This window comes from Panthera pardus, unplaced genomic scaffold (genome assembly GCF_024362965.1).
Source record: "Panthera pardus isolate Hobbes unplaced genomic scaffold, ASM2436296v1 HiC_scaffold_9, whole genome shotgun sequence".
In the NCBI taxonomy this organism is placed as follows: Eukaryota; Metazoa; Chordata; class Mammalia; order Carnivora; family Felidae; genus Panthera; species Panthera pardus.
This window is the reverse complement of record NW_026527024.1, coordinates 1224421-1250907: the sequence shown is the minus strand read 5'-3', so window position 1 is coordinate 1250907 and position 26487 is coordinate 1224421. Positions and strand designations below refer to the sequence as shown.

The window sequence follows — 26487 nt, the reverse complement described above, 5'->3', positions numbered from 1 at the left end:
GACCTGAGCCGAAATCAAGAGTTGGATGCTTAACGGACTGAGCCACCCAGGTGCCCCTGGAAGAGTTTTCTTTGGAGAAAGGGAATTGCCCCTCCCTGTCCCCTTCTGCCCCAAAGGCCTCCGGGACATTGACTTTTGCGAGATTCTCAGTGAGACCTGCAGGCTCACAGCGGACACCCCGCAGTGAAACCCACCCCTTGATGAGTCCCAGCTGCGCACAGAGCTTCCAGCCAAGGTCTGTCAAGGCTTTACTCTTAAACCTGGATGAACCACACGATATTTATTTAAGACAAGCCTCTGACATGAGACGGGTAGGAAAGAGATCGGAGGAACTAGAGAAACTGCAAGGAACGAAACAGATCTCCAAAAAACAAGCCTGAATTCCTGTTCCCAGAGAGAAAAGTCACGATAGTCACCCACGAAGAGAGTCATAGGGGTTCTTAGATTAAAAGTATGATAGAAGAGGGGCACCTGGGCAGCTCAGTTGATTAAGCTTTGGACTTTGGCTCAGGTCATGATCTCACAGTTCATGGGTTCAAGCCCCATGTCGGGCTCTGTGCTGACAGCTCAGAGCCTGGACCCTGCTTTGGATTCTGTGTCTCCCTCTCTCTCTGCCCCTCCCCCACTCACGCTCTGTCTCTTTCTCCCTCAAAAATAGCATTAAAAAACAACAAAATACGATAGAACAAATGACAAAATTAAGTAGATTGTTAGCAAATACAATTGAGAAAATCTCCAAGAAAGTAGAACAAAAAAGACAGAAGCAAAAAGGAGAAGCAGAAGGAGGGAGAGGTGGGGAAGGAGAAGAAAATAAAACCAGAGGCTCAATTTAGGAAGTCCACTATCTAACTGATAGGGCTTTTTGGAGGAAAGAAAAGAGAAAATCAATAGGAAGAAATCATACAAGAATGTCCCCCCAAACCGGAAAATGCAAGTTTTCAAGTGGAAGGGAAGCACTAGGTACCCAGAACAAGAAGTGAAAAGTCACTGATGCTATAAACACTTCAGAACACTAGACTAGATCTTGAAAACTTTCAGAGTAGAATAAAACAGGCTGTGTTCAAAGATTTAGTTAGAAAAAGGTATTTAGGGGCGCCTGGGTGGCTCAGTGGGTTAAGCGTCTGACTTAGGCTCAGGTCATCATCTCGTGGTCCATGAGTTCGACCCCCATGTCAGACTCTGTGCTGGGAGCTCGGAGCCTGGAGCCTGCTTCGGATTCTGTGTCTCCCTCTCTTTCTTCCCCTCTCCTGCTCACATTCTGTCTCTCTCTCAAAGATAAACATTAAAAAAGAATTTTGAAAAAAAAGGTATTTTAACTTCTCTTCAGCACCAGTAAAACCTAAATGCAGTGCTTTCAAAATACTGAGGAAACTATTTCCAAGCTACCATTTTTTTTTTAGTGTTTATTTTTGAGAGAGAGAGAGCAGGGGAGGGGCAGACAGCAAGGGGGACAGGGGATCTGAATCGGGCTTCGCACTGACAGCACAGAGCCCAATGCAGGGCTCGAACTCACGAACTGTGAGACCATGACTTGAGCCAAAGTTGGACACTCAACCAACTGAGCCATCTAGGCGCCACCCCCCCCCCCCCCCACCAAGTTACCAATTGGAAAGCAGCATAAGGCATGTCCTCCCATGCAGCCTTTTTTGGGAGGTTACTGGAAGATGTGCTCCAAAAAATGAAGATATAAACCTGGAAGAGATACAGCCAGGGGACAGGAGGGGGACAAAGGGAACTCTGAGGCCACAGCTGTGCAGGCCTAAAGAATAACCAGCTTGTCGGACAGGGCAGGAGAATGGAGACCTGATAACAGAAGCCCCCGGGGAAAGAATGAAATTGATCGGTCACAGGATGTCTGAGCATGTGGAAAAGCTCTTCAGAGGAGGTTTAGAATTCCGCTGGACAGTTGGAGAAGAATTGGCAATAGTACAGAAAACTAGCAAAAAAAAAAAGAAAAAATTTCAATCTCGGGGGGGGGGAAATCCTACAAGGAAAATCATCATACTATGCCACTTTGATCAGAAATAAATAATACATCATCATAATTATGCAAATAATTTACATTGAATTAACCAAAACAGCATGATATACTTGTTCTGAGAGGATTGAGGGACAGATGGGGGCCCAGGGTGGCGTAAGAGGGCCGGATCTTCATCATCCACAGTAGGAATCAAGAGCGAGTATCACTCTAAAATCAACAAACCAGGAACAGCAACAGACATACTAAAGTGTGAGTCTGCCCGTCTGTTTTGGTTCAAGGTCCAAAAGATAGGAGGGACGCCCAGGTGGCTCAGTCAGTTAAGTTGTCTGACTTGGGCTCAGGTCATGATCTCTCCGTTTGTGAGGTCAAGCCCCTCACTGGGCTCTGTGCTGACAGCTCAGGGCCTGGAGCCTATTTTGGATTCTGTGTCTCCCTCTCTCTCTGCCCCTCCCCCACTCACGCTCTGTCTCTGTCTCTCTCTCTCTCAAAAATAAATGCGCATAAAAAAAATTTAAAAAACAAAACAAAAAAACCAAAAAGATAGGAGCCAACTGTCCCCCATCCCAAAGCTAGACCACTGAGGCCTGACTTGGAAAGTGGGTGGTTGAAACACTGGGCTGGGACCTGAGCCCTCGACACAGGGAGTCGGTGCACTGGGAGTGAAGAGGACAGGAAGCTGGATACTAGAGGTGTTTCTGGAAATAGATGTCAAGTACACTGTGAGGACCCCTCCCCCCACCATGGAGAGAGGTGGCACGAGCTACTTTCCCCTGACCTTAAGCCTAATGGGGATGACATCCTGACCTTTATCTCCTGGGCTATGGGGCTCCTCATGAATCCAGGCCTGGAAAAGACTAAAAGGCAGAATCTGATGGGCTCCTTCATGGCGGCCATGTTGGGAACAGCCTACATTCCCAGACTTTGTCGGAGCAAAGGATACCTAAGTGTTTTCCATGCTCCAGATGTGGGCCCCTGAGGGAAAGAGAAGGGTCTGGAGCCACTTCCAGGGACTCTGCCCATGACTGCCTGTTGGCAGCCCAGGAATGAGCCACTATGGGGCTGACGGCCAAAACAGACATTCACCGTGTAGAACAGGTGGCAGTAAGGGATGGCGGGGAAGCGTAGAGCCCACAAACTCACCCAGAGAATCAGCTTTCAACTATCCGAGCCACGAGTGGAAGCCAGGTAAAAGCTTTGTGGCACCTCTCCTCCCCACTCACCCACCACTGCGCCCCCCACCCCCGCCCCGGACACACCAGAAGTCCCGGGCCAGGCGGAGGTTAGGAGGAGAACTCCCTTCTTCCTACACAAGACACCAGATTCCAGACCAGAGGCAGGTGGAGTGGGAAGGGGCAAGAAACTTCAGCTTTAGACGAAGTCCAGATAGTTTACTACCCGACAAAGCCTACACTTTTACTTCCTAACTTTGCAGAGGGGGTAAATTTTTGTGCCATTTAAAACTTATAGTGTCAATAATAATACAAGAAACTCCAATCATTTACGTTTTGTCCTGTTTGTTTTCTCACTCATATGTTCGTGTGCCCTCCCCTCCCCTCTTTCTCTCCTCTCTCTGCATACATGTATGAATAATACATAAATATTACATAGGTGATATTTTTCTGAACCATTGAGACTACACTCTTTTCATACCCCCTTTTATCCCTAAATACTTCTGCACGTATCACTCAAGAAAAACGACATTCTCTCATGGGGTAGGTGGAATTCTAACATGAGCTCCAGGGACCTTGGCCCTTCCTGATCCCTACCCTTTGCAGTGTGGGTGGAACCTGTGACCTGACCTCATACCCGTGGGTATGTGGCATGACGTGGCAAAAGAGAGGTTATGTGGCTGACTCACCTAACCACATCAACCCTTTAGAAGCAGAGAAGTCAGAGCTTCAAAGCATCAACAGGGGCACCTGGGGGGCTCAGTCAGTTAAACACCCAACTCTTGACTTTGGCTCTGGTCATGATATGGTTCATGGGATCGAGCCCCGTGTCGGGCTCTGTGCTGACAGTGTGGAGCCTGCTTGGGATTCTGTCTCTCTCCCTCTCTCTCTGTCCCTCCCCGGCTCACACGTCTGCACTAGCTCTCACACACTCTCTCTCTCAAAACAAATAAATAAACTTTCAAAAACAAAGCAGGGGCGCCAAGGTGGCTCAGTCGGTTAAGCATCCGACTTCGGCTCGGGTCATGATCTCATAGTTCATGAGTTTGAGCCCCGTGTCAGGGCCTGTGCTGATAGCTCTGCTTCGGATTCTGTGTCTCCCTCTCTCTCTGCTCCTCCTCTGCTCACACTCTGTCTCTCTCTCAAAAATAAATAGAGATTTAAAGAAACTTTTTTAAAACAAAGCAAAACAAAGGACCAACAGGATTCGACACACTGTTGCTGGCCCAAGGATGGAGAAGGCCGCATGGAAGGGACAGAGGGCAGCCTGCAGGAGCTGAGAATGACCCCTGGTCGAAAGCCAGCAAGAAAACAGGGACCTCAGTCCTACCACTGAGAAGGAACTGGATTCTGCCAACAGCCTGGATGCTCTTGGCAGTGATTGTTCCCAGAACCTCCTGATAGGAGCCAGTCTGACGGACACCTTGACTGTGGCCATGTGAGACCCTAAGCAGTGAACGTAGCTGAGCCCATCTGGACTTCTGACCTCCAGAACTTCAAGATAATAAATGGGTTAAAAATTTAGCCACTAAATTTGTGATATTTATTTATCGTGTGGCAACGGATCTCACCCGGCTAAAGGGAAACCAAAATGGAGGCCACAATTTGAACAGACCCCCTAAACCATTCATAATCACGTAACCAAATCTCTAACTGCCCCAATTTCACCTAAACGGGGGCGTTGACCCTAAACAAAACTGAAGCTTTCTTCATAGCACTGTGACCTTACGGCTTCCAAGCCAGCCGGCTGCGCACAAGAAAACTTACACAGTGCTACTACTCTAAAAAGAACAGAAGTTTCTAGTAACGAATCACAATTTAAAAAACCAAACAACATACTCCCTGAATTCTAACTGCTGAGAGTCAAGCTCTTAACCACTTTGGGTGTGAGGCCTCCCTGTTCACGAACAGTTGGTTTCTTGTTCAATATAATACTCGTATCACGTAAAGCTCTCTGAATTTTCTTTTGACCACCCAAAGAGTGAGGAGAAAGGAACCACATGCACAGAGCTGATCCAAACAAGTAGCGGTGGCAAAGAATAAAGCTGTATTACGAGTGTAAACTATGAGGTTCGCTCTTTGAAAAAATAATGTCTGTGTGTATTTCTTAGAAATAATGAGGCACATTACTAGAAGAAACAGCTAGAAGACTTTGGGGAGGAGGACCCAGCAACAGAGAAAGCCGGGATAGGGTACTGTCATTTTGTGGTATAAGTCCTGTTAGAACTACTTAGGTTTCAAAAACATGATTATGGAGAAATATTTGTAAATAAAAACTGGAAACACACAGGAGACTGAATATCCCTGAATCTGTTCGCCTCAGTTCTATTCTCCTTGGGGACCGGCCACCTTTGCCTGCCCCGCCACCGCCACACCAGGCCCAGGGGTACTGCGCCCCAACTGGACCTCTTGGAAGCTGTGGCTAAAATGCTGCCAAAACCCTCTCCTTTTTGTTCCCTTCAGAACGAGGGAGACAGAAGGGAATTTCAAACAAATTTTTCTACGTCTTAGTAATGGCAAAAGGGCAAAGGGGCCCTAACTACAACAAGTGCATGTGCATGCACACACACACACACAGACACACACACACAGACACACACACACACACACACACACACACACACACACACACACACACACCTCCATAAAAGTTCATAGAAATGGTTTGGCTTGCAAAGACGGACTTCTGATCCTTCCAGGCTACCTCCGTCCGAAGGCTGGCAGGCCCTACCCATGAGTCGGCTGGGAGAAGCTGCCTTGGGTCGCTCCCTGTCTCCTGCACAGCCCCACTGTACAGCAGCTGCCTCCCTACACATCACGTGAGCCATTCGAGCTCCCACTCGTCTCTCACCGAGGCCCTCCTACTAGGTTTTGGTTTCCACCTAGTGGCATGACTTCTTGCCCCCAGCTCTGTGAGTTCTGGCTGTAGCTGATGACCGCGCCCGTAGAAAGGGCAGTGCCCACCTGAAGTGTGTGACCTGCCCCTTGGCGTGGGGTGACACTCTTACTAATAAAAACACGGGCTACTGCATAGTCCCTATATTGGCAGGTCTACTTCTGTCACTGACAAATACTAGTTTCTTAACAGCAGGATCTGAGTTTTCTTTTAGGGGGGAAACAAGAGACATCATCAAATATGACCAAACTCTGAAACCAGAATTTAAAGCATGGAAGTAAAAGCATAGTCGGAAGCTCTGTAGAGTGATAAGTAGCTCGAAATAAGCAAGTCTACGTACGAAAAGGGTGAAATAGCAAAGCATTAAAAACAAAACACAAACCTCTTCTTTTCTCCATAAACAAAGTGACTGTCCTCTACAGGTTCAGTCCTATTGATGAGACAGCTGATGAGACCGAGGAGGGTGTGACAGGTGGGGGCGGCCTCCCCTGGAAACATTCTCTCTGTTGAAAAGCTTCAGTCTGTACAATTTAACTGTCAACAACTGACAGAAATTAATATTAAGTTCGACTATATCAAACTGAGACTTTTTTTTTTGAGAGAGAGAGAGAGAGCGCATGAGCAGGGGAGAGGGGCAGAGGGGGAGAGAGAATCTCAAGCAGGCTCCAGGCTCAGCACGGAGCCCAATCCAGGGCTGGGTCCCATGACCCTGGGATCGCGACCTGAGCCGGAATCAAAAATCAGACACTCAACCAACTGAGCCACCCAGGTGCCCCGAGACCTTTTAAAAACAGGTACAATAGTTATAAAATCTGAAAGAACAAATCTACTAACCGTAAACCCTAACAAGAGCAATGGAAGAATTAGCTGGGCTTCCTGAAAGGATCAGAGCAAAAGGAAATCAACAGCAAGAATGTGCTGCGATGCAGCTTGATGACCATCAGACCCCAAAGACCCACCACAGCAACTACAGCATGAACTACAATGAACTACAGCAACAGTGAACTACAACATGACCTGATCACATGGGACAGCCAGGCCCCTTTCTCCAGCCAGTTCCCCTGGATGGAGGGAACTAACCGTGACCTCCAGAGAAAGTCTGAAAGAGCCAGGCAAACTAGTAACTTCCAGCAAGGGGGATTGGGGACGGGAGTGGAGACTTCTAGAAAATTCTTGTACTGTTCGAATTCTTAAAATAATCTCACCTCATATTTGGTGTTATTATTATTATTATATTAACAATATGATTAGCACAAATCTTGAAAAGAGAGGGAATCCAAGTGCCCGTAAACACCTACAAAGCAGGGAATGGAAGGAGTATAAGGCACATGGAATGCACAGAATAGAATAGAAAGAATTTCAGTTTCTCCGTTTTCCAGGTAGATGGTCGGGATTCCCAGGCCTGCTTTCTCATCTGAAAATGCTACTACTACCTGCTATAGAGGTTTGCTTTAAGGATGAGAGAGAACATATATAAAAGACTCAACACAGGACCAACGCTCAGTAGATGCTCAGTGGACAGCAGAAACCACTGTTATTATTTCCACACAGGAGAATAAAAGAAAAACATAGAAGCTTCCTGTAATACCCAGTATAAGCAGATCATCAGAATATTTGAAGATAAAATATAAGAAGCATTAAAAATGGATGGGAGGGGTGTCTGGGTGGCTCAATCAGTTAAGCGGCTGACTCTTAATTTCGGCTCAGTCATCATCTCACAGTTTGTGAGTTCGAGCCCCACATCAGGCTCTGCGCTTGGGATTTTTGTCTCCTCCTCTTTCTCTGCCCTTCCCCACCCATGCTCTATCTCTCTCTCCCTCAAAAATAAATAAATAAACATATATTTTAAAAAGCCTTTAAAAAATGGATGGGAGATTTTTTTAAAGGCTAATAGAACTTCTCTTGGCTGCAAAAATTATAATGGGGTTTTCTTTTTCACAAATTGTGTTCACTCCAAGGAGAAGTTCTTTTTGTAGAAAAATAATTGAAAGCTAGTACCAAATAATATGTGATTTTCAACTCTTAAAGTACTTGTCACAGGAGAATAAAGTATGGGAGGGAAAAAAACTCACCAAAGCAAAACGAATAGCACCTCCACTGTTTCAACACTGTTTTATATCCCAAATACCAGCCCAATGCCCTTTAACACAGGTCATTTTTAAACATACAAATCATTTATGTTTGGCCCCACTTATATTCTCAAGCCTCCTTAAAATACTTTTATTTTTAATTTTATTATTTTTTAATTAAAAAATTTTAATGTTTATTTTTGAAAGAGAGAGAGAGCACGCATGAGCAGGGAAGGGGCAGAGAGAGAGAGAGAGAGAGAGACACAGAATCCGAAGCAGGCTCCAAGGCTCTGAGCTGTCAGTACAAATAGTTGATGCGGGGCCCAAACCCATGAACTACAAGATCATGACCTGAGCCAAAGTTGGACACTTAACTGACTGAACCACCGAGGCGCACCTATTTTTATTTTTTTTAATATTTATTTATTTTGAGAGAGACAGATAGAGTGTGAGTGGGGGAGGAGCAGCAAGAGGGAGAGGCAGAGAAAGAGAGAGAGAGAGAGAGAGAGAGAGAGAGAGAGAGAGAGAGAATCCCAAGCAGGCTCCACACTGTCAGCACAGGGCCTGATGTGGGGCTCATTCCCACAAACCGTGAGATCATGACCTGAGTCAAAATCAAGAGTTGGGTGCTTAACTGATTGGATCACCCAGGTGCCCCTATTTCTAGACTTCTGTGCCCATTTTAATTTCTCAGACGACTAAAGAGGATGTCCCCATTCTCTATAAAGCCTTCCTGACTCTTGCCTGCTACCCTCAAGCAAAATTAATTGCCCTTCCTCTGATGATACTTATTGTTCATCCAACTAAGCATAACCAAGACGGGACTGTCCCTTATTTCCCCCAGTTAGCTAAGATCTCCCCATTCCTAGGGCATCTGGGTGGCTCAGTCGGTTAGGCATCTGACTGTTGGTTTCGGCTCAGGTCATGATCTCACAGTATGGGAGTTCGAGCCCCGCATTAGGCTCTGTGCTGACAGTGCAGAGCCTGCGTGGGATTCTCTCTCTCCCTCCCTCTCTGCCCCTCCCTGGCTCGCTGTCTCTCTTTCTCTCAAAACAAACAAACTTTAAAAAAAAAGAATTACAAAATATTATATATAAAAAAAGATTTCCCCATTCCTAACCGACATAAATTCAAAAGAAAATGAGCACGTGCTTATGTTGTATGCTGTCAGCCCCGATGGTGGGAGACACCCTGTTGTCAACATCAGTTAGCACTGCTTTCACGACAACGTTCCGCAGGGGCTCTGAGGGCAAGGCACGTCACTACTGTGCATTCCTTTCAAGGAAAACCCAACTTCTCATACGTGGTGTGTATTTCTTAAAAATGAATTTCCCCTTCATTCTCACTGCTTTTAAACAGTTCTAGGGGCACCTGGGTGGCTCGGTCAGTTGAGCGTACGACTTCAGCTCGGGTCATGATTTTCCAGTTCATGAGTTCGAGCCCCACATCGAACTCACTGCTGTCGTCAGCCTGTCAGCCCAGAGCTGGCCTCAGGTCCTCTGTCCCCCACTTACGTTCGCCCCAAAATAAATAAATATTTAAAAAGTAAAAATAAACAGTTCTAGAGGTAGTGATGCTCTTTGAAGGCATACTTTGTACAAGCGCCCAGGGCCTAAGGCAGGATTACAACACCTCTATTATCACACAAGAAACCAGTTTTTACATCACTTCTGAATGTTCGGGGAGCCACTTAAAAATTCTGAACAATGAGAACAACAAGCACACGGGTCAGGAATGTTCAGAAAATAATCCGTATCTTGGCTGCGCGTGAAAGGGCAGGATAAACCAAGGGCTAGGACGTCAGTTGAGTCACAGATATTCTTAGTTCTTACTCCACGGAAGTCACGATACAGATTGCTGCTGGGATTCCTGAGTTCTGTCCAGCTGCCCGTTCTGTAAGGTTGCTGTTATCACATATGCTAGTCAGTAAGTAAGAGCTTTAGAAGAAGAAAATTCGCCTTCCCATTTCGATGCCGCATGAGAACCCTGGGTGGAGGAACGGAAAGCAAAGAGAACAAGAAGCAGAGGCAAGAGACAGCACTGTCCCAAGAAGGTAACAAACACTGTTGCGTTCCTCATGCGCCGGTGCCCAACCTAGCGACACCGCGGCCAAAGGCCACCAGCCCTTGCCGGCCCCTGGGCGCAATGCCGCGGGCCTGGCATAGACAGAGGGGAGGGCGCCTCCATGCCTTCGCTCACACCGTCCCTCCCTCTGTCATTTCTGGACGCCCTTCCTTCTGCCCGTCTGCCTGGTTTTCCAACTTCAGACTCTGTAAAGGCTTTCCTGGTCCCTCCCTCCGACGCCCAGCAAAATGAAATCACTCTTCTTTAGCGGCCTCAGGGCACTTTTCCCGAACCTCTTTCACAGAGCCTGTGTTACTTTCTAGCTTCTTATTCAAGTGTCTGTCTCTCCCCCAAACCTGCCAGCCCCTCAAAAGCAGAGACCTTCACTGGTGTTCAGCTGGCACGTGGGAGGGATTCAGCATGTCTGGTGGAGGGTGAAAGATGGACGGGCGGGAGCGTGGGGAGGGGGTGAGTAGCGTCCCAAAGCCAGGAGAGAGCTCTGAGGTACAAAAAATATAATCTCTCTCCGCCAATGTACAGGGAGAGGGTAGAAATGGGAAGATGGCCACAAGCCACAGCTGCCCTTGTGGGGTTCCCATGTCAGATGGTGGTGGCAGACAAGGGTCTACGTGAGTCTTTACCCAGGGAAGCCAACAGCTCATAATTCATCCGCATCACGTCTCTGTACAGCTCCTTCTGCCGCTTGACTAGCATGCCCCACTCCTCCCGGGTGAAATACACCGCCACATCCTCAAACACCACCGGGAGCTCCTCAAACACCACAGGAACCTCCTCAAACAGCCCCTCTTCAGAAGGATCCTGCAACAAAGAGCAGCAGTCACTCAACACGCCTCTTATGCCAGACACCCAGTGGGATGCTTTCAAGGTCCTTCGTAAGGACCTTCTCAAGGCCCGTCTCTCTTGGGAGGCTTGCCAAGAGGCCCAGATGTACTCTGAGGCAGCAATGTACCCAGCCAAAGTCAAAGAAGCACATTTGCGAGGCCCAGAGTTAGTAGGTGAAAAAACCAACCAACCAAACAAACAAAAAACCAAATGAGCCTCAGTCTGATCCTGGGGTCTCCTAGGAGGAAATAAAAGTGCTGAAGAACAGGGGTCCTGGAAGAGCTTACGACTGCACCCCTCCCTGTAAGGTTCTAAGGGGCTGCCTTCTATTCATCCGTGACTACAATGATGACCGTCTGCCTCCAGGAGCACCTGCTAAGATTTCCCACTGGGATGGGAAGGAAGAAGAAGTCGTACAGAAGAACGAAAGATGCTTATATTCAGTGACGAGGTTTACACGTGCCTTCCTGCTAAAGGAATTCAGATTATAAATGGTTAGACATATTTATTAGCTCCTAATACCAAACACTAGATGGAATATGAACATGAAGAGAAATGAGCTCTGTTGCTTTTCCAGATTCTGGAAAAACCCACGCTTACTAACTTTAGCTGGGCCCTTCTCATGTTAGGGACGAGGAACATCTGAGCTATTCTCGTTGGAAGTAGAGGGGTACTCCAAATGACTTCTAGTAAAATCCTGCTCGCGTGAAATAGCTGAGAAATGGCAAAGGACCCCGTAACTCAAAAACTCCAGTGAACGCAGTTTCCTTGCGGCCAACTTTGCAAAGAGCTAGAGACCGACTGAGTGCCCGCAAGGTGAGAGCCAGAGAGGTTCGGGACCTGCCGGTGCGCAGGGGGTGGGAGGGAGTGCCAGCTGGCAGCCACGCTCTGGCACAGGTGGACTGTGGCCACGTCAGTCCCCCTGACGCTGTTTCCTCCCAAAAAGACGAGTTTAATCTGACCCACTCCACCGGCCTTAGGGCAGCATCAAAACCCTTACATAAGAGAACGGGCGTGGAGAGATTTTACAGTTTCAAAGGGCTACCTGATTCCAAAGTCAAAGCTGAAAAACTTTTAGAAGTTAAGTATTTAAGAGTTCTGTGGTTGTTTTGTGGTCGTGTATTATCTTCTTGAGTTCTGCGACTGTTTAGGATTCTGGATAAAGATCAGTGTTCTGAATTTAGATGTTCCCTTTATATCAGGAGTTAGAATGTTCTGTCCCACTAATTATGTTTTGTTGTCTGCAAAAGGAAATGAGAACAACAGGGGTGCTGTCTTAAATACACGAGATAATACACGTAGAGCACATAAAATAATGCCTACTACGTTATCAGCACGTTAGGTTATGATAACAGTATAACGTTAGCAGCAGGCGTAGCTACTATAATCTCCCCATCATCGTCATGCAAAATATGTTGTTCTTAGTACAGAAACCTTCCCCTGGAGACACAGCAATCATTACAAACACATTACCTGGCCGCAGGGTTCGGCAGCGTCATTACACAAAATGTTAACATTTGAGGCGCTGTAGATACCATCAGCAATTTCTTTTTGCCTCAATTCAGAAATGCAGTCGAGATACAATGCAGGAATTGTTCCATCCTCTCTCGGGTCCTCCAGTTCAGCTCTGGAGCCGGGCAGGAGCTGGGCCATGTTCTCATAGGCTCCCAGAGGCCCTGGGGGGTACAATATGGGATAATCTGCCGTGAAGAGGTGCTCCGGGCTGGCCAGAACATCTCCGGATTCATCTCGGATGCTCTGGAGACGGGCTGCCCAGATGGGGTCCCGTGCTGCCAAGGCATTGACGCAGAACAGGTGAGCTTTGCTCTTGGCGTGGTATTTGAGCGTCTCTACCTTGAATGGTCCTGTGTAACCTTCGATTAATCTTGACCGTTTGTCCCTGACAGACGGGTATTCTCGGCAGGCAGAGCAGAAGAGAGCCGTCTGCTCCTCGTTCATGACCAACCACGGGAACTGCACAAACCAAGACTTCTGGATAGACCGGGGTTTCAAGGGTTTTTTGCTTTTTCCTGTACAGTCTCCCTCAGTGTTGCCAGGCTCCGTGCTGAAGTGGGAAAGGCAGGCTTTCTTCTGAGGCGGCAGGTACGGTCCGGCTTCTGCGGCCGGACTCCGCCCGTCCCCTTCTTCCACGCAGCCCATCTGGTTTTTCCCTTTAGAGAAAAGAGACCAGTGGAATTTGGTCTGAGGTCCTGTAGTTAGAGCCACTGCCACCCATGAAGCCTCTCGGTGTATCAAACACGAAAGCTGGAAGTCACACCCAAGAGTGACACAGGCTCTACTTGGAATTTTCTTCCAGACCCTCAGCGCCCCAGGGCCCACCTCAGCTGACCCAGAAGAAAATCAGAGGGGCTTTAAGCAACTCCCCCTTTTTTTTTTAATTTAAATTTTGGCTTGGCCAAAAAGACCTCTGCAATTTCATCTTTGCAACCCAAGATACGGGCACAATCTTCAGAAGTTCAAGCTTATTTATGGATAAGAACGCAAACTGATAAAATGTCAGTTAATGAAGATATTAAAGCCAAACCCTGCAACTCTGTCCTCAGCAGGAACCCCCTTCCATGGTACCCTGGCACACAGACGTCTGCACTCCGCTCACGCATCTTTGGAACCAGGGAACGACCAACCTCCTGGGTAGTTTTTGTCCCCAGAGTTTGCCTTAAACCACGATCCATTTGTAAGTACTTTCCACCCAGGGGTGCTATGTCAGCCCTCCAGAGAAACACAAGCCCTCTCCCACACCACAGCCCTTCCAAGAGGCGAAAACTCTCATCAACTCACACAGATCTTCTTTCTCAGGCTAAACTAGAAGTTTCTTTATTCACGCCTTAGTTGAAACGCAACTTATAGCTTTCGCAGCTCTAACTCCCCTCGAGCCATTTCTTGTGAATAAGCACAGATGCCCAGTGGCCAAGGACTCCATGGTACTTGCTCCAGGCCAACAGTCCAGTCTACACACCCGGAGCTCACCCAGGAGCACAAAGCGGCTAATGAAGAGTAAGCAGGCTCAAAAGAAAGAGCCAAGCATTGGAAAACAAAATAAAACAAACTGGTATCTATGAAGTCTCGGGCTCCCTGTGGTCCATCTGAGACAGATCGTGAGGGAGAGTAGACTCCTGTGATTCGACTCCCGGAACAGCTTGTTCCGCCTCCCTTTTCTCCGGCACTGGGGGCTGGGTAACTCAACCACCTCATACAATGACACGATGTCACCTGGCCTGACTCTAGCCAAGCCAGTCCCTCAACAGGACGGGCTTATCGAAGGAGAAGAGCCAAAATAAATCCTACAACTTAGCAGACATCTGTCCATTCACTCAGTGATTACTTAATGTGCAACTGCTATGTGCCAGGCATTGTTCTTAGCACTGGGAATACGGGAGTCAGTAAGACAAAGTCATGCCATCGTGGAACTTAGAATATATAACTGCAAATCAACATATACTCTCAGGCAGAAATAAAGAGAGGGCCACCTGGGTGGCTCAGTCGGTTAAGCATCCGACTTGGGCTCAGATCGTGACCTCACGGGTCGTGGGTTCGAGCCCCGCATCAGGCTGTGTGCTGACAGCTCAGAGCCTGGAGCCTGCTTCAGATTCTGTGTCTCCCTCTTCTCTCTCTGCGCAACCCCCTCCCACTCGTGCTCTGTGTCTCCCTCTCTCAAAAATAAACATTAAAAACATAAAAAACATTATAAACAATAAAAAAACATTAAAAACAATAAAACATTAAAAAACATAAAAAATAAACATTAAAACATTTAAAAACAATAAACATAAAAAAAAAAAAAAAAAAAAAACCCGCCTGGGTGGCTCGGTCACTTAGGCGGTTAGTCATCTGACTTTGGCTCAGGTCATGATCTTGCAGTCCGTGAGTTGGAGCCTGTGCAGACGGCTCAGAGCCTGGAGCCTGCTTCGGATTCTGCATCTCCCTCTCTCTCTGCCCCTCCCCATTCATGCTCGGTCTCTCTCTTGTCTCTCAAAAATGAATAAATGTTTAAAAAAAAATTTTTTTTTAAACATTAAGAAATGGTTTTAAAAAAATAAAGAGAATGTTGGAGAATGATGTGTATATGTCAGATACACTGGGGAAGGACAGCATTCTCATGTGAGCTGGAGGACAGCAGGGAGAGGCCAGGGATAAGACAGGAGTCCTGGTGCCCAGCTTTCTGCCCCCTCTCTCCAGCTAAGTACCCCTCCTCCCATGCGGGTCCACACTCACCTGGATGGTGCCTCAGGACATTCCTCTGGCCCTGGGCACTGCCCACCCATGGCTCTGGCCCTCGCTCAAACTTGTAGAACAGTTCTGGGTTGGCAATAGTTGGTCCTGAGTCAGGAACAGAGAGAAGCACTTATGAAGTCTTAGATCCCGGTCACAACGTTAAGGAAGGGTCTGTCTGGGACCTCCCCCTCCACACTGTAAGATAACTGGTCAAGGGCACAGGTAGGAATCTTGATACTTCAGCATGGTGGTTTGGAAACTTAGATATCCATGAGGCTCCTAAAAGAATGGGGGACTAAGTGAATGCAGTGAGGGGCACAGTGTCCCTCTTTGAGGCTAAAAGGGTTTGAAAACTACTCCTGGTTCAGAACAGAGACTCACAAACCCAAATGCTGAGAGGGGCCAGGCCAACAACGTAACGAGGAAAGCAGGCCGGGTGGGGAGGCTGTGGCCACCTGTGTGGGGGTACAGCTGCCGCTCCCCTCGGGGAACGCAGGGTCAGCGCTGCCAGGCTGTACCGCTTTTCAAGAGAAACCAGAAATCATAATTCCATGTAAAAACTCCCCATGGTGAAATACTAACAAATTAAATATTGTAAAGGAACCACCTGGCAGGCTCAGTGGGAAGAGCACGCGGCTCTTGATCTCAGGGTCATGAGTTTGAGCCCCACGTTGGGTCTAGAGATTACTTACGTAACCTTAAAAAAATTAGGGGCGCCTGGGGGGCTCAGTCGGTTAAGCATCCGACTTCGGCCCAGGTCATGATCTCGCGGTCCGGGAGTTCGAGCCCCGCGTCGGGCTCTGTGCTGATGGCTCAGAGCCTGGAGCCTGTTTCGGATTCTGTGTCTCCCTCTTTCTCTGCCCCTCCCCCGTTCATGCTCTGTCTCTCTCTGTCTCAAAAATAAATAAATGTTAAAAAAAAAAAAACAACTTAAAAAAATAAAAAATATTGTAGAGAAACCAAGCAAAAGTGATGAAAGCAGAATAAAGGCCCGTGAGCCGTGACTCTGCAACTTTTGGTTTAAAAGAACCGGCAGTTTTCAAACTGGGTTTGGCAAGCCTGGGAGAACCCGCTGTAGCCCCTGCGCCCACAGAGAGCTGCCTGTGGCTCCCGCAGCCTTAGACGGGGGCGGCGGGGGGGGGGGGGGGGGGGCTGAGATGACAAGAAGAGAAAGGCGTGTCACATGGTCGTCCAAGTGAATTGAGAAAATAGCACATACGTTGTACACACGTGTTGAATTACAATCACGTCTGTCCGTGGCACGGAAAGTCTACCCACAGAAGCAGAGAAAGGACATTCAGAAAATAGAAAAGGTGAAATACACCTACATGGGCACGAAGTTTTAAGTGGCTTTAGCTCCTTAAGCCTCTACGACGCCCCTACGAAGGAAACCAAGACTTAAAATGTGAAAGTTGGGTCGAAGGCACGCCAGAGTCACGTGGTGGGGGCTGGGCCTGGGCCCAGATCTCCACAGGCCAGATGATGCTCCTGCTTCCAACACTTACTACCTCCAGTGTCCTGTGGGCACCTGAAACAAAATCCACCCTGCAGCTCCACCCACTACAGGCCGGGCTTCCTGCTGGCACCGTGTGACACGGTAAGGCATCAAGGTCCAGCCCTGACATGCTCCAGTTCCCCACTTCTCTTGGCCAACGTACGAGAAGGAGAGAAGGGGTGGTGCGTGAATCTTGTGCAGTTAAGTTACATAAGGGGCTGCGCAGGTGAATGGTGTAAACAGGCCTGAAAAAAATGGTAGGATTCCAGAAAATTCTCCAGTATGGCAGAGTCGGATATGATTTGGAATGCTGACCTAGACCGAGGCGGTGGGGAAGCGAACAGGGGCCCATACCTAGTGGTGCCACCAGCTTGTCGGAACCACAGATCTCCTTCTGTTGCTGACTCAGCAGCATCCATTCCCCCTGAAGCAAGTATACAGTGATGTCATCAAAGGTCACAGGAGCCTGGAGGGAAAAATGACACCTGCTAAGCACCAATTTCCTCCTCTGATGAATCTTCCGCACCTGTGTTCACACCCCCTGAGGGCACCTGTGCTCTGGGAACCTATCAAACTAGAGGAGGGGCATCGTCAATCTACATATAAGACCTAAAGACCCCACCTCTCTCACCTCCTGGGTCCACAGGAAGGGCCACACACCGAAAGAACTGTCATGGAGAAGGCTGACTCGGGAACTCCGTCATCCTTTCCTGGCACCCTCCTCGCCTGCCACAGTACCCGGTATTCTCAGCCAGTGCCTCAGCAACAACCTAGGGCACACTCTTGTGCAAAATCTTGAACATGGTAAGGAAGACGTATCTAATTTCTGGAAACAGTCGAAAGTCCTTCAGAACTATGTCTGCCGATGAAGTCAGTGATCAAGACAGGCAAAGGTTTACAGTGGAGAACTATATATCCCATGGAGCTTGTAAAATAGCTCTGTTCTATGGGGCGCCTGGGTGGCTCAGTCGGTTAAGCGGCCGACTTCGGCTCAGGTCATGATCTCGCGGTCCGTGAGTTCGAGCCCCGCGTCGGGCTCTGTGCTGACAGCTCAGAGCCTGGAGACTGTTTCAGATTCTGTGTCTCCCTCTCTCTCTGCCCCTCCCCCGTTCATGCTCTGTCTCTCTCTGTCTCAAAAATAAACGTTAAAATTTTTTTTTTTTTTTAAATAGCTCTGTTCTGCCAAAAAGGGGTCCGGGGATCAGAAAATATTTTGGGGGAGCTCTGGTGTAAGATGGTAGATTGAACAAGTACACTGAATTCTGCATCCTCCCTGTGAATTGAAGACACCCTCCCTGGGGCGCCTGCATGGCTCAGTCACTTGAGCTTCCGACTGCGGCTCAGGTCATGATCTCGCGGTTCGTGAGCTCGAGCCCCGCAGAGGGCTCTGTGCCAATGGCTCGGGGGCCTGGAGCCTGCTTCGGATTCTGTGTCTCCTTTTCTCTCTGCCCCTCCCCCGCTGTGCTCTGTCTCTGTGTCTCTCAAAAATAAATAATTAAATGTAAAAAAAAAATTTTTTTTTTAAAGACACCCTCCCTGCCAAAACGCTCCGAAAGAAAACACCCACAAGGATAGGAAACAGAACAAGGAGGGAGGTGGAGGAGACAGAAGCAATAGGATTTTGGAAACTGAAAAGTAGATGAAAAAGTAGTAACTGAGCAGACCCAAAGAAATCAAATCCTCGCCCAGCAGTGGGCAAACTGAGAAACGACCCAATTTATACCACAAAATCCAAAAAAAGGCTCAGAAACTGCAGTGCTGAGAACCTCCGGCCTGGGAGTGAAGGCAGCAAGGGTAAGACAACAAGAATGGGGGGAAAGCTGTTCGCCAAGAAATGCCTGCCCAGATTCCCCTGCAAGGCTCAGTGCTGACAAGCCCCCCCCCCCCCCCCCCTCCAGCCGCCTTCCATGGACTCTGGGCTTCCAGTTAGAATTTTGGTTTCTGACTATTAAGCGTCCGACCATTAAGCTGGACTATCAGACATCTGGAGAAAGGTTCTTGCAGATGGTGGCAGGGAGAGGAGGCAGGTTGGAACTGAGGAAATGAATGTGAGGCATGGAAAAGAAAACTTTTCCAAAACAAAACTATCATCATAGCCCCAGAGAGGGAAGAATCCGCGGCCATGCAACAAACCATTATAAAAGAAATTATCAGAAAAGGAAATAGGCAGAAAACATTGCTCCGTTTATCCTTTTAATTTCATACCCCGAACATTTATCACTTAGTCTGATAAAGAAAATTATTAACAAAATATAAATTCCCCACCACCAAAGCAAAACAACATTTTGGGAAATAGTATCTTTGGGGTAAGTAGAAGGCCTTCCAGAGTGACAACTGTGAAGGGGACACATTTATTTCCGTTTATGACAAGTTCTAGTACATTTGTCTAAAATTGCCTTGTAACTTTATGGTCAGATTTCGAGCAGGTGAAATATCTATTTTAACTCAATAGTCAAAGCTTCTTGAGAAAAATAATACAGATAGTTCTTATTACTCACTGTTGAGCTGTATACTTAAAAAAATAATTTGACTGCTTTTCTTATGAGTTAATACGTGTTCACCGCAGAAAATTTAGACAATGAGCAGAAAAAATGTTTTAAGATCACCCACAATCCCCTTACTAAAAAAGAATTACTATTGACACCTGGTATGTAAACTTACAGTCTTTCACCTATGAATATGTATGAATGAACAATTTTAAAAACAAAAATGGTTTGGAAACACAATGGTCCAAAATCTTTGGGACACAGCAAAAGCAGCTCTAAGAGGGAAGTTTATAGCAATACAGGTCTACCTCAAGAAGCAAGAAAAATCTCAATCTAATCTTATCCTTAAAGGAACTAGAAAAAGAAGAACAAACAGAGCCCAAAGGAAGGAAATAATAAAGACCAGAGTGGAAATAAATGAAATACAAAGAAAAGAAAAGATCAATGAATCTAAGAGCTGGTTCTTTAGAAAGGATAAACAACATTGATAAACCTTTAGCCAGACTCATCAAGAAAAAAAGCAAGAGGACTTAGATAAATAAAATCGGGAATGAAAGAGGAGAAATAACAATGGATACCCCAGAAACACAAAGGATTACAAGAGAATACTATGAAAAGTTATATGTCAACAATTGAACAACCTAGAAGAAATAGATAAATTCCTAGAAACATACAATCATCCAAAACTGAATCTGGAAGAAACAGAAAATTTGAACAGACTGATTGCTAGTAATTAAATTTATTCAGTAATCAAAAAAATCCCAACAAACAAAAGTCCAGGACCAAATGGCTTCACAGGTGAATTCTACCAAACATGTAAAGAATTAAAACCTATTCTTCTCAAAATTCTAAGACAGTAAAGGGAAAAAAAACTTCCCAATTCTTACTGAGGCCAGCATTAACCAAAACCAGACAAGAACACTACAAAAAAAAGAAACTACAGACCAATATACCTGACAAACAAAGATGCAAAAATTCTCAAGAAATAGTAGCAAACAATTCAACAATACATTAAAAGCATCCATTCAGCACAATCAAGTGGGATTTATTCCAGTGATGCAAGGATGACTGAGTATTTGCAAATCAATCAATGTGATGCATCACATTAACAAACAGAAGGATAAAAGCCATATCATCTCAATAGATGCATTTGACATTTGACAAAATAAACATCCTTTCATGATAAAAACTAACAAAGTAGGCTTAGAGGGAACATATACCAACATAATAAAGGCCATATATGAAAAATCCACAGTTAACATCATATTTAATGATGGAAAAACTGGAAGCTTTTCCTCTAAGATCAGAAATAAGATGTAGATGTTCACTTCCACCACTTTTATTCAACATAGTACTAGAAGTCCTAGCCACAGCAATCAGACAAGTAAAAAACAAACAAACAAACAAACAAACAAACAAACAAAAAACAGAAGGCATCCAAATTGGTAAGGAAGAAGTATAGCTATCACTATTTGCAGATGACATGATATTACACATAGAAAACCCTAAAGACTCCACCAAAAAGCTATTAGAACTAATAAATGAATTCTGTAAAGATGCAGAATATAAAATTAATATACAGAAATCTGTTGCATTTCTCTATACTAATAACAAAGTAGCAGAAAGAGAAATTATGAAAACAATTCCACTTACAATTGAACCAAAAAGAATAAAATGCCTAGGAATAAATTTAACCAAAGAGGTAAAAGACCTATACTCTGTAAACTATAAGACAGTGATCAAAGAAATGAAGACAACACACACACACACACACACGGAAAGATATACCATGCTCATGGACTGAAAGAATCAATACTGTCAAAATGTCCATATTACCCAAAGCAATCTACAGATTCAATGCAATCCATATCAAAACACTAACACCACTTTTCACAGAACTAGAACAAAGGATCCTAAAATTTGTATGGAACCACAAAAGACCCAAATAGCCAAAGCAATCTTCAGAAAAAAGACCAAAGCTGGAAGTATCACAATCTCAGATTTCAAGATATACTACAAAACTGTATTAATCTAAACAGTATGGTACTGGCACAAAAACAGACACATAGATCAACAGAACAGGACAGAAAACCCAGAAATAACCCCCCTTGTATATGGTCAATTAATTTGTGACTAAGGAGGCCAGTATATACAATGGGGGAAAAGACAGACTTTTCAATAAATAGTGCTGGGAAAACTGTATAACTACATGCAAAAGAATGAAACTGGGCTACTCTCTTACACCATACACACAAAAAAAATCTCAAAGTGGCTTAAAGACCTAAATGTGAGAACTAAAACCATAAAACTCCTAACAGAAAACATAGGCAGTAATCTCTTGGACATCAACCTTAGCAACATATTTACAAGATGTCTCCTCAGGTAAGGGAAATAAAAGTAAAAATAAACTGTTGGGACTGCACCAAAATAAAAGGTTTTTGCACAGTGAAGGAAACCATCAATAAAACAAAAAGGCAACCAGTGAATGGGAGAAGATATTTGTAAATGATGTATAAGAGGTTAATATCCAAAATACATAACGAACTTACAGAACTCAACATCCTAAAAAAAAAAAAAAAAAAAACTAACTAAAAAATGAGCAGACACAGGGGTGCCTGGGTGGCTCAGTCGGTTGTGTCTGACTTTGGCTCAGGTCATAATCTCATGGCTCACAAGTTCGAGCCCTGCATCCAGCTCTGTGCTGACAGCTCAGAGCCTGGAGTCTGCTTCAGATTCTGTCTCCATCTCTCTTTCCCCCTCCCCTGCTCGCACACTGTCTGTCTCTCTCTCAGATATAAATAAACACTAAAAAAAAATTTTTTTAAATGAGCAGAGGATTTGGATAGACATTTTTCCAAAGAAGACATACAGATGGTCAACGGACACATGAAATGATGTAATCATCAGGGAAATGCAAGTCAAAGAACAATGAGATATCACCTTGCACCCCAGTCAGAATGGCTAGTATCAAAAAGACAAGAAATCACAGGAGTACGTGGCTGGCTCAGTCAGTAGAGCACGCAACTCTTGATCTCAGAGTTGTGGGTTCAAGCCCCACACTGGGTGTAAAGATTACTTAAAATAAAAACAAAAAAACAAGGTAAGGAATAACAAGTACTGATGAGGATATGCAGAAAAGAGAGCACTCGTGCCCTGTTTGCGATGTAAATTGTTGCAGCCATTGTGGAAAACAATACGGAGATTCCTCAAAGAGTTAAAAACAGAAATACTATATATCAGCCATATAATCAGCCACATCAATATCAGCCATAAAAAAGAATGAGATCTTGGGGCGCTTGGGTGGCTCAGTCGGTTAAGCGGCCGACTTCGGCTCAGGTCATGATCTCGCGGTCCGTGAGTTCGAGCCTCGCGTCGGGCTCTGTGCTGACAGCTCAGAGCCTGAAGCCTGTTTCAGATTCTGTGTCTCCCTTTCTCTGACCCTCCCCCATTCATGCTCTGTCTCTCTCGGTCTCAAAAATTAAAAAAAAAAAAAAAGAATGAGATCTTGCCATTTGTGACAACATGGGTGGATCTAGAAGGTATTATGCTAAGTGAAATAAGTCAGACAAAAAAGACAAATAGAATATGACTTACCTAAAGTGGAATTTTAGTGGAATCTAAAAAAGAAAACAAAGTAACAAAAAACTGAAACAGACTCATAAACACAGAGAACAAACTGGTGGTTGCCAGAGGGATGGGGGGATGGCCGTGGGAGAAATAGGTGAAGGGGATTAAGAGACACAAACTTCCAGTCATAAAATAAATAAGACATGGGGCTGAACAGTACGCAACGGAGAATGCTGTCAATAATATTTTTTTTTCAACTTTTTTTTTTTTACTTTTTTTTTTATTTTTGGGACAGAGAGAGACAGAGCATGAACTGGGGAGGGGCAGAGAGAGAGGGAGACACAGAATCAGAAACAGGCTCCAGGCTCCGAGCCATCAGCCCAGAGCCCAACACGGGGCTCGAACCCACGGACCGCGAGATCGTGACCTGGCTGAAGTCGGACGCTTAACCGACTGCGCCACCCAGGCGCCCCTATAATATTTAATAATGCTGTGCAGTGGCAGACGGTAACAACACTTGCAGTGAGCACTGAGTCACGCGTAGAATTGTCCAATCACTATGTTGCATTCCTGAAACTAATAAAACATAGTATGGCAGTGGTACTTCAGTAAAAAATATTTTTTAATAGAATTGCCCTGCCAAATGTGCACGTTTGAAATAACTATTTGCACTCAGAGTGTCTTCCAATGCAAAATGTGATTATATTTCCAAAATCCTGCTGGAGGATGCGCTCCGCTAAAACAAGGCAGTCAGACAGCAAAGGGGTACACATAAGATATGGTCTAAGGGGAGCCAACAGGGGGAAGGGGGAAGAGGATGTGAGGTTAGACCGAAGGCAGAACCCAGGGTGATTACTGTGCCCCCAGGACTAGCGAGCAAGCTGTTCCAAACAGGACAGGTTGAACTTGTAACCAAGGACAAGCAAGGCTCCCTATTCACACCCACCCCTTCCCCTTTCTTCCTGAGGGAACAGGTGGGCTTCTAATGAAAGCCAATGGGCCCATCATTCAGCATCCACAAGGATGAAGGGAATGACCAGGACTGAATGCTTAGATAATAAAGAAGTATCTTCCCAACAAGAGTGATTGCCCTAACTCTGGTATCTCTCTTTTAGCCAATATTATGGCAAGAACCTTCTGATTCCAATTGATGTCCATGTAAAGAAAACACAAATCTTCAATAAAAGCAATTCTTTACCTATATATAATGCAAAGAGTATCTCTGGATGTTCTATTTTAGTGGTTCCCTCTGTCTATACGGCAGAGCTCTGACTTAGCCCCGCACCAAGTTCCCTTGATCTGAAACTAATCCACCTTCCTAACTTGAGCTCTGTGTATTGTCCGACCTGGAATCTCTACTGCAGACAGATTAGTGCCATTGCGATCACTTAACATGTCTTGCGTCTTTCCTCCTTCTACACACCGACCTTTAGATTCCCTGACTCCGCCTATTTCCTTGTACCTACTCATCAGGTTCCTATTCACATTCCGCCTCTTTCGAGAGGGATTCCCTAACCACGTGGTCCACGCATTTCTCTTTCTCCTGAGCAAGGAAGCCTCTGTATCTCTTATGGAGCTGGAGGTACTCAGGAAACCTATGCTGATTGGCTTATGTTATGACCTCCTTCACCATTACCTACCCCTTCCCCCACCACATTATATACAAAGTATTTCACAGGCTCTTAATTATTTCATTCCAAATACATTTATTAGTTGTTTCTCATGGGCTTGGTGCATGGTGATCCTAAAATATGGAAAACACTATCACTGTTGTCCAGATTAAAATCTCTTGGGAGCTGAGAGACACCAGTAAGTGTAATAATAGAACTGGGTCTAGAGAAAAGGGAGATAGGAGTGAGCACTTCCATGGACAAGGCAGAAGGGGCAGGAACCAGAAATGCTGAGGCAATAACTATACACACAATAAATACCCCTATGTGGCAGCACTAAAAATACAGTCTCCCAGAGGGCACATGGGGTGTCAGACTGCAGTGAGCTCCAGAGCATTCATAACCTCTAGCAAAAGGGATCCTGTAGCAACGCTACTTTATGAGTCATTCATTCCAAAAATACTGAGAACTTATTAAATGCCACACGCTGCTCCATTGTCCTAACTGGGGATACAACACAGAGCAAAGTCAGCACATGTGAGAATAAATAATTGTGAGAATTTATACAGTGATAAAGGCTGGGAAGAAAATAAAACAGGATAATGGGATAGAGTGATGGCGAAAAGTCTTTGACTTCTTTCCTTTATTCTGCCAGTGACATGTAAGATACCCCCCACCCAATCCAGTAGGCCAAGACTGCTGTTAGTTAACAAATATCACAAAACAGCACCAAAGGAAGATACTATTAACCGACCAAGCCACTACCTCAAGTGGACACCCAGTCTTCCAGCCTTGAGCCAAAAAAAAAAAAAAAAAGATACTCAGAATGGAACTTTAGCAGACATTGCACCCAGCCTAGTTACTGCCACTCATGTGCAAGACATCTAAACACTGCCAGTGTTTGCAGTCGCTTTATTTCGTCTTTGGATAACCTTCTAATTTCCCAGGTTAGAAAACTGATGCATTGGGAAGGGTGAGCATCTTTTGGAGACACCCTACAATCAAGATTAGAATCAAGAGTGAAAGTTCCAGTCCCCAAGGGGGGGGTTTTCATTTAGTGGTTGGGCCTGGACGGGACATCACATTTCTCCCCTACCTCCCAAATTGTTTGCATTTTTCTCTTCTCCCATTAAATGCTAAGAAAGCCTACAACTAAACAGAATAGTTTGAGATCAACCTCAAATTGCTAATTTCAATTTCCAACAATCCTTCTTCCACATTACACTTTGCTCCCCAAACTCAGGTTTAGTTGAAACTAATCAGGGGATATTGCCTGAGGGTCCGGGCCATTTCCTTGACTACTTTGATATCCCCTACAGTGTTTATCGTGAGGCTGGCACATGGTTCACCTTCAATCTTTCTTTAGTTGGGTTCTGTTGAGCTTTGTCTCACACTGTTTACTTGGGTTGTTTCATCTGTGGAAGAGAGACTTAAGCATGGGGTAACTTCTTTTGTAACTCATTCCTTCCCAGCCTTTCCAGAAGAAGCTACAGCGTGGAAATAACCTCATTATCTTTTCTCTTTTGTCTCTGAGACAGCGCTTTCAGGCTTGTCCTAGTTATTGAAGTCAGCAACTCTCTCCCACGGAGAGCTCTTTGCGGAAAGTGGTCTCTTCATGTTTATCCTGTATTCCACCATCTAGCTCACAGTAGACCACAGACCGCATATGTTTATTAAGTGAATTTCTTTTTTAAAAGGGCTCAATACACACTTGAAAACATATGTGGAGGGAATTCCCTCTGTGCCAAAGAAGAAATAAAAATTGGCAGCAGGCTGCCAAGAACATCCAGAAAGATCTTAGTCCCAAGAGGCTGCCACGGTCTCCAAGTCAGATGCCTACAACCGAGTTGGTCTTCTGACACTGCCTCTAGCAATCCCGTCAAAGCCACTGAACTCTACCGTCAAGCACTTTTTCCCATCTTTTGTTCCAACTCACAGCCTCCTACCCCAAGCCTGACGCAAGTTTATGGAATATGCTTCTGGGCAGTGCTCGGATACTCCACGAAGTAGATAAGCCAGTAACTTTTAAGTGGGCAAGAAATATGCCGGATGCCTTCTCTTTTTCTTCTCAGCC

At 45.6% G+C, this 26487-nt stretch overlaps 1 protein-coding gene across 3 annotated transcripts in view; it reads right to left on the bottom strand.

The window, feature by feature from the left end:
• Positions 1 to 26487, bottom strand: part of ZNF862 (zinc finger protein 862) — a 37545-nt gene that overhangs the window by 10334 nt on the left and 724 nt on the right. Inside the window, exons 2-6 of one of the 3 annotated variants that reach the window (XM_019453144.2) lie at positions 22831 to 22853; positions 17105 to 17216; positions 15256 to 15360; positions 12496 to 13193; positions 10821 to 10998 (exon numbers count right to left, since the gene is read on the bottom strand). In XM_019453144.2, coding sequence (XP_019308689.1) covers positions 10821 to 10998; positions 12496 to 13193; positions 15256 to 15360; positions 17105 to 17165 — 1042 coding nt within the window. In that variant the 5' untranslated portion in view covers positions 17166 to 17216; positions 22831 to 22853. Of the gene's footprint in view, positions 1 to 10820; positions 10999 to 12495; positions 13194 to 15255; positions 15361 to 17104; positions 17217 to 17381; positions 17816 to 22830; positions 22854 to 26487 lie in introns of those variants that run through there. The other 2 variants (XM_019453145.2, XM_019453143.2) reach the window with 2 other exon arrangements.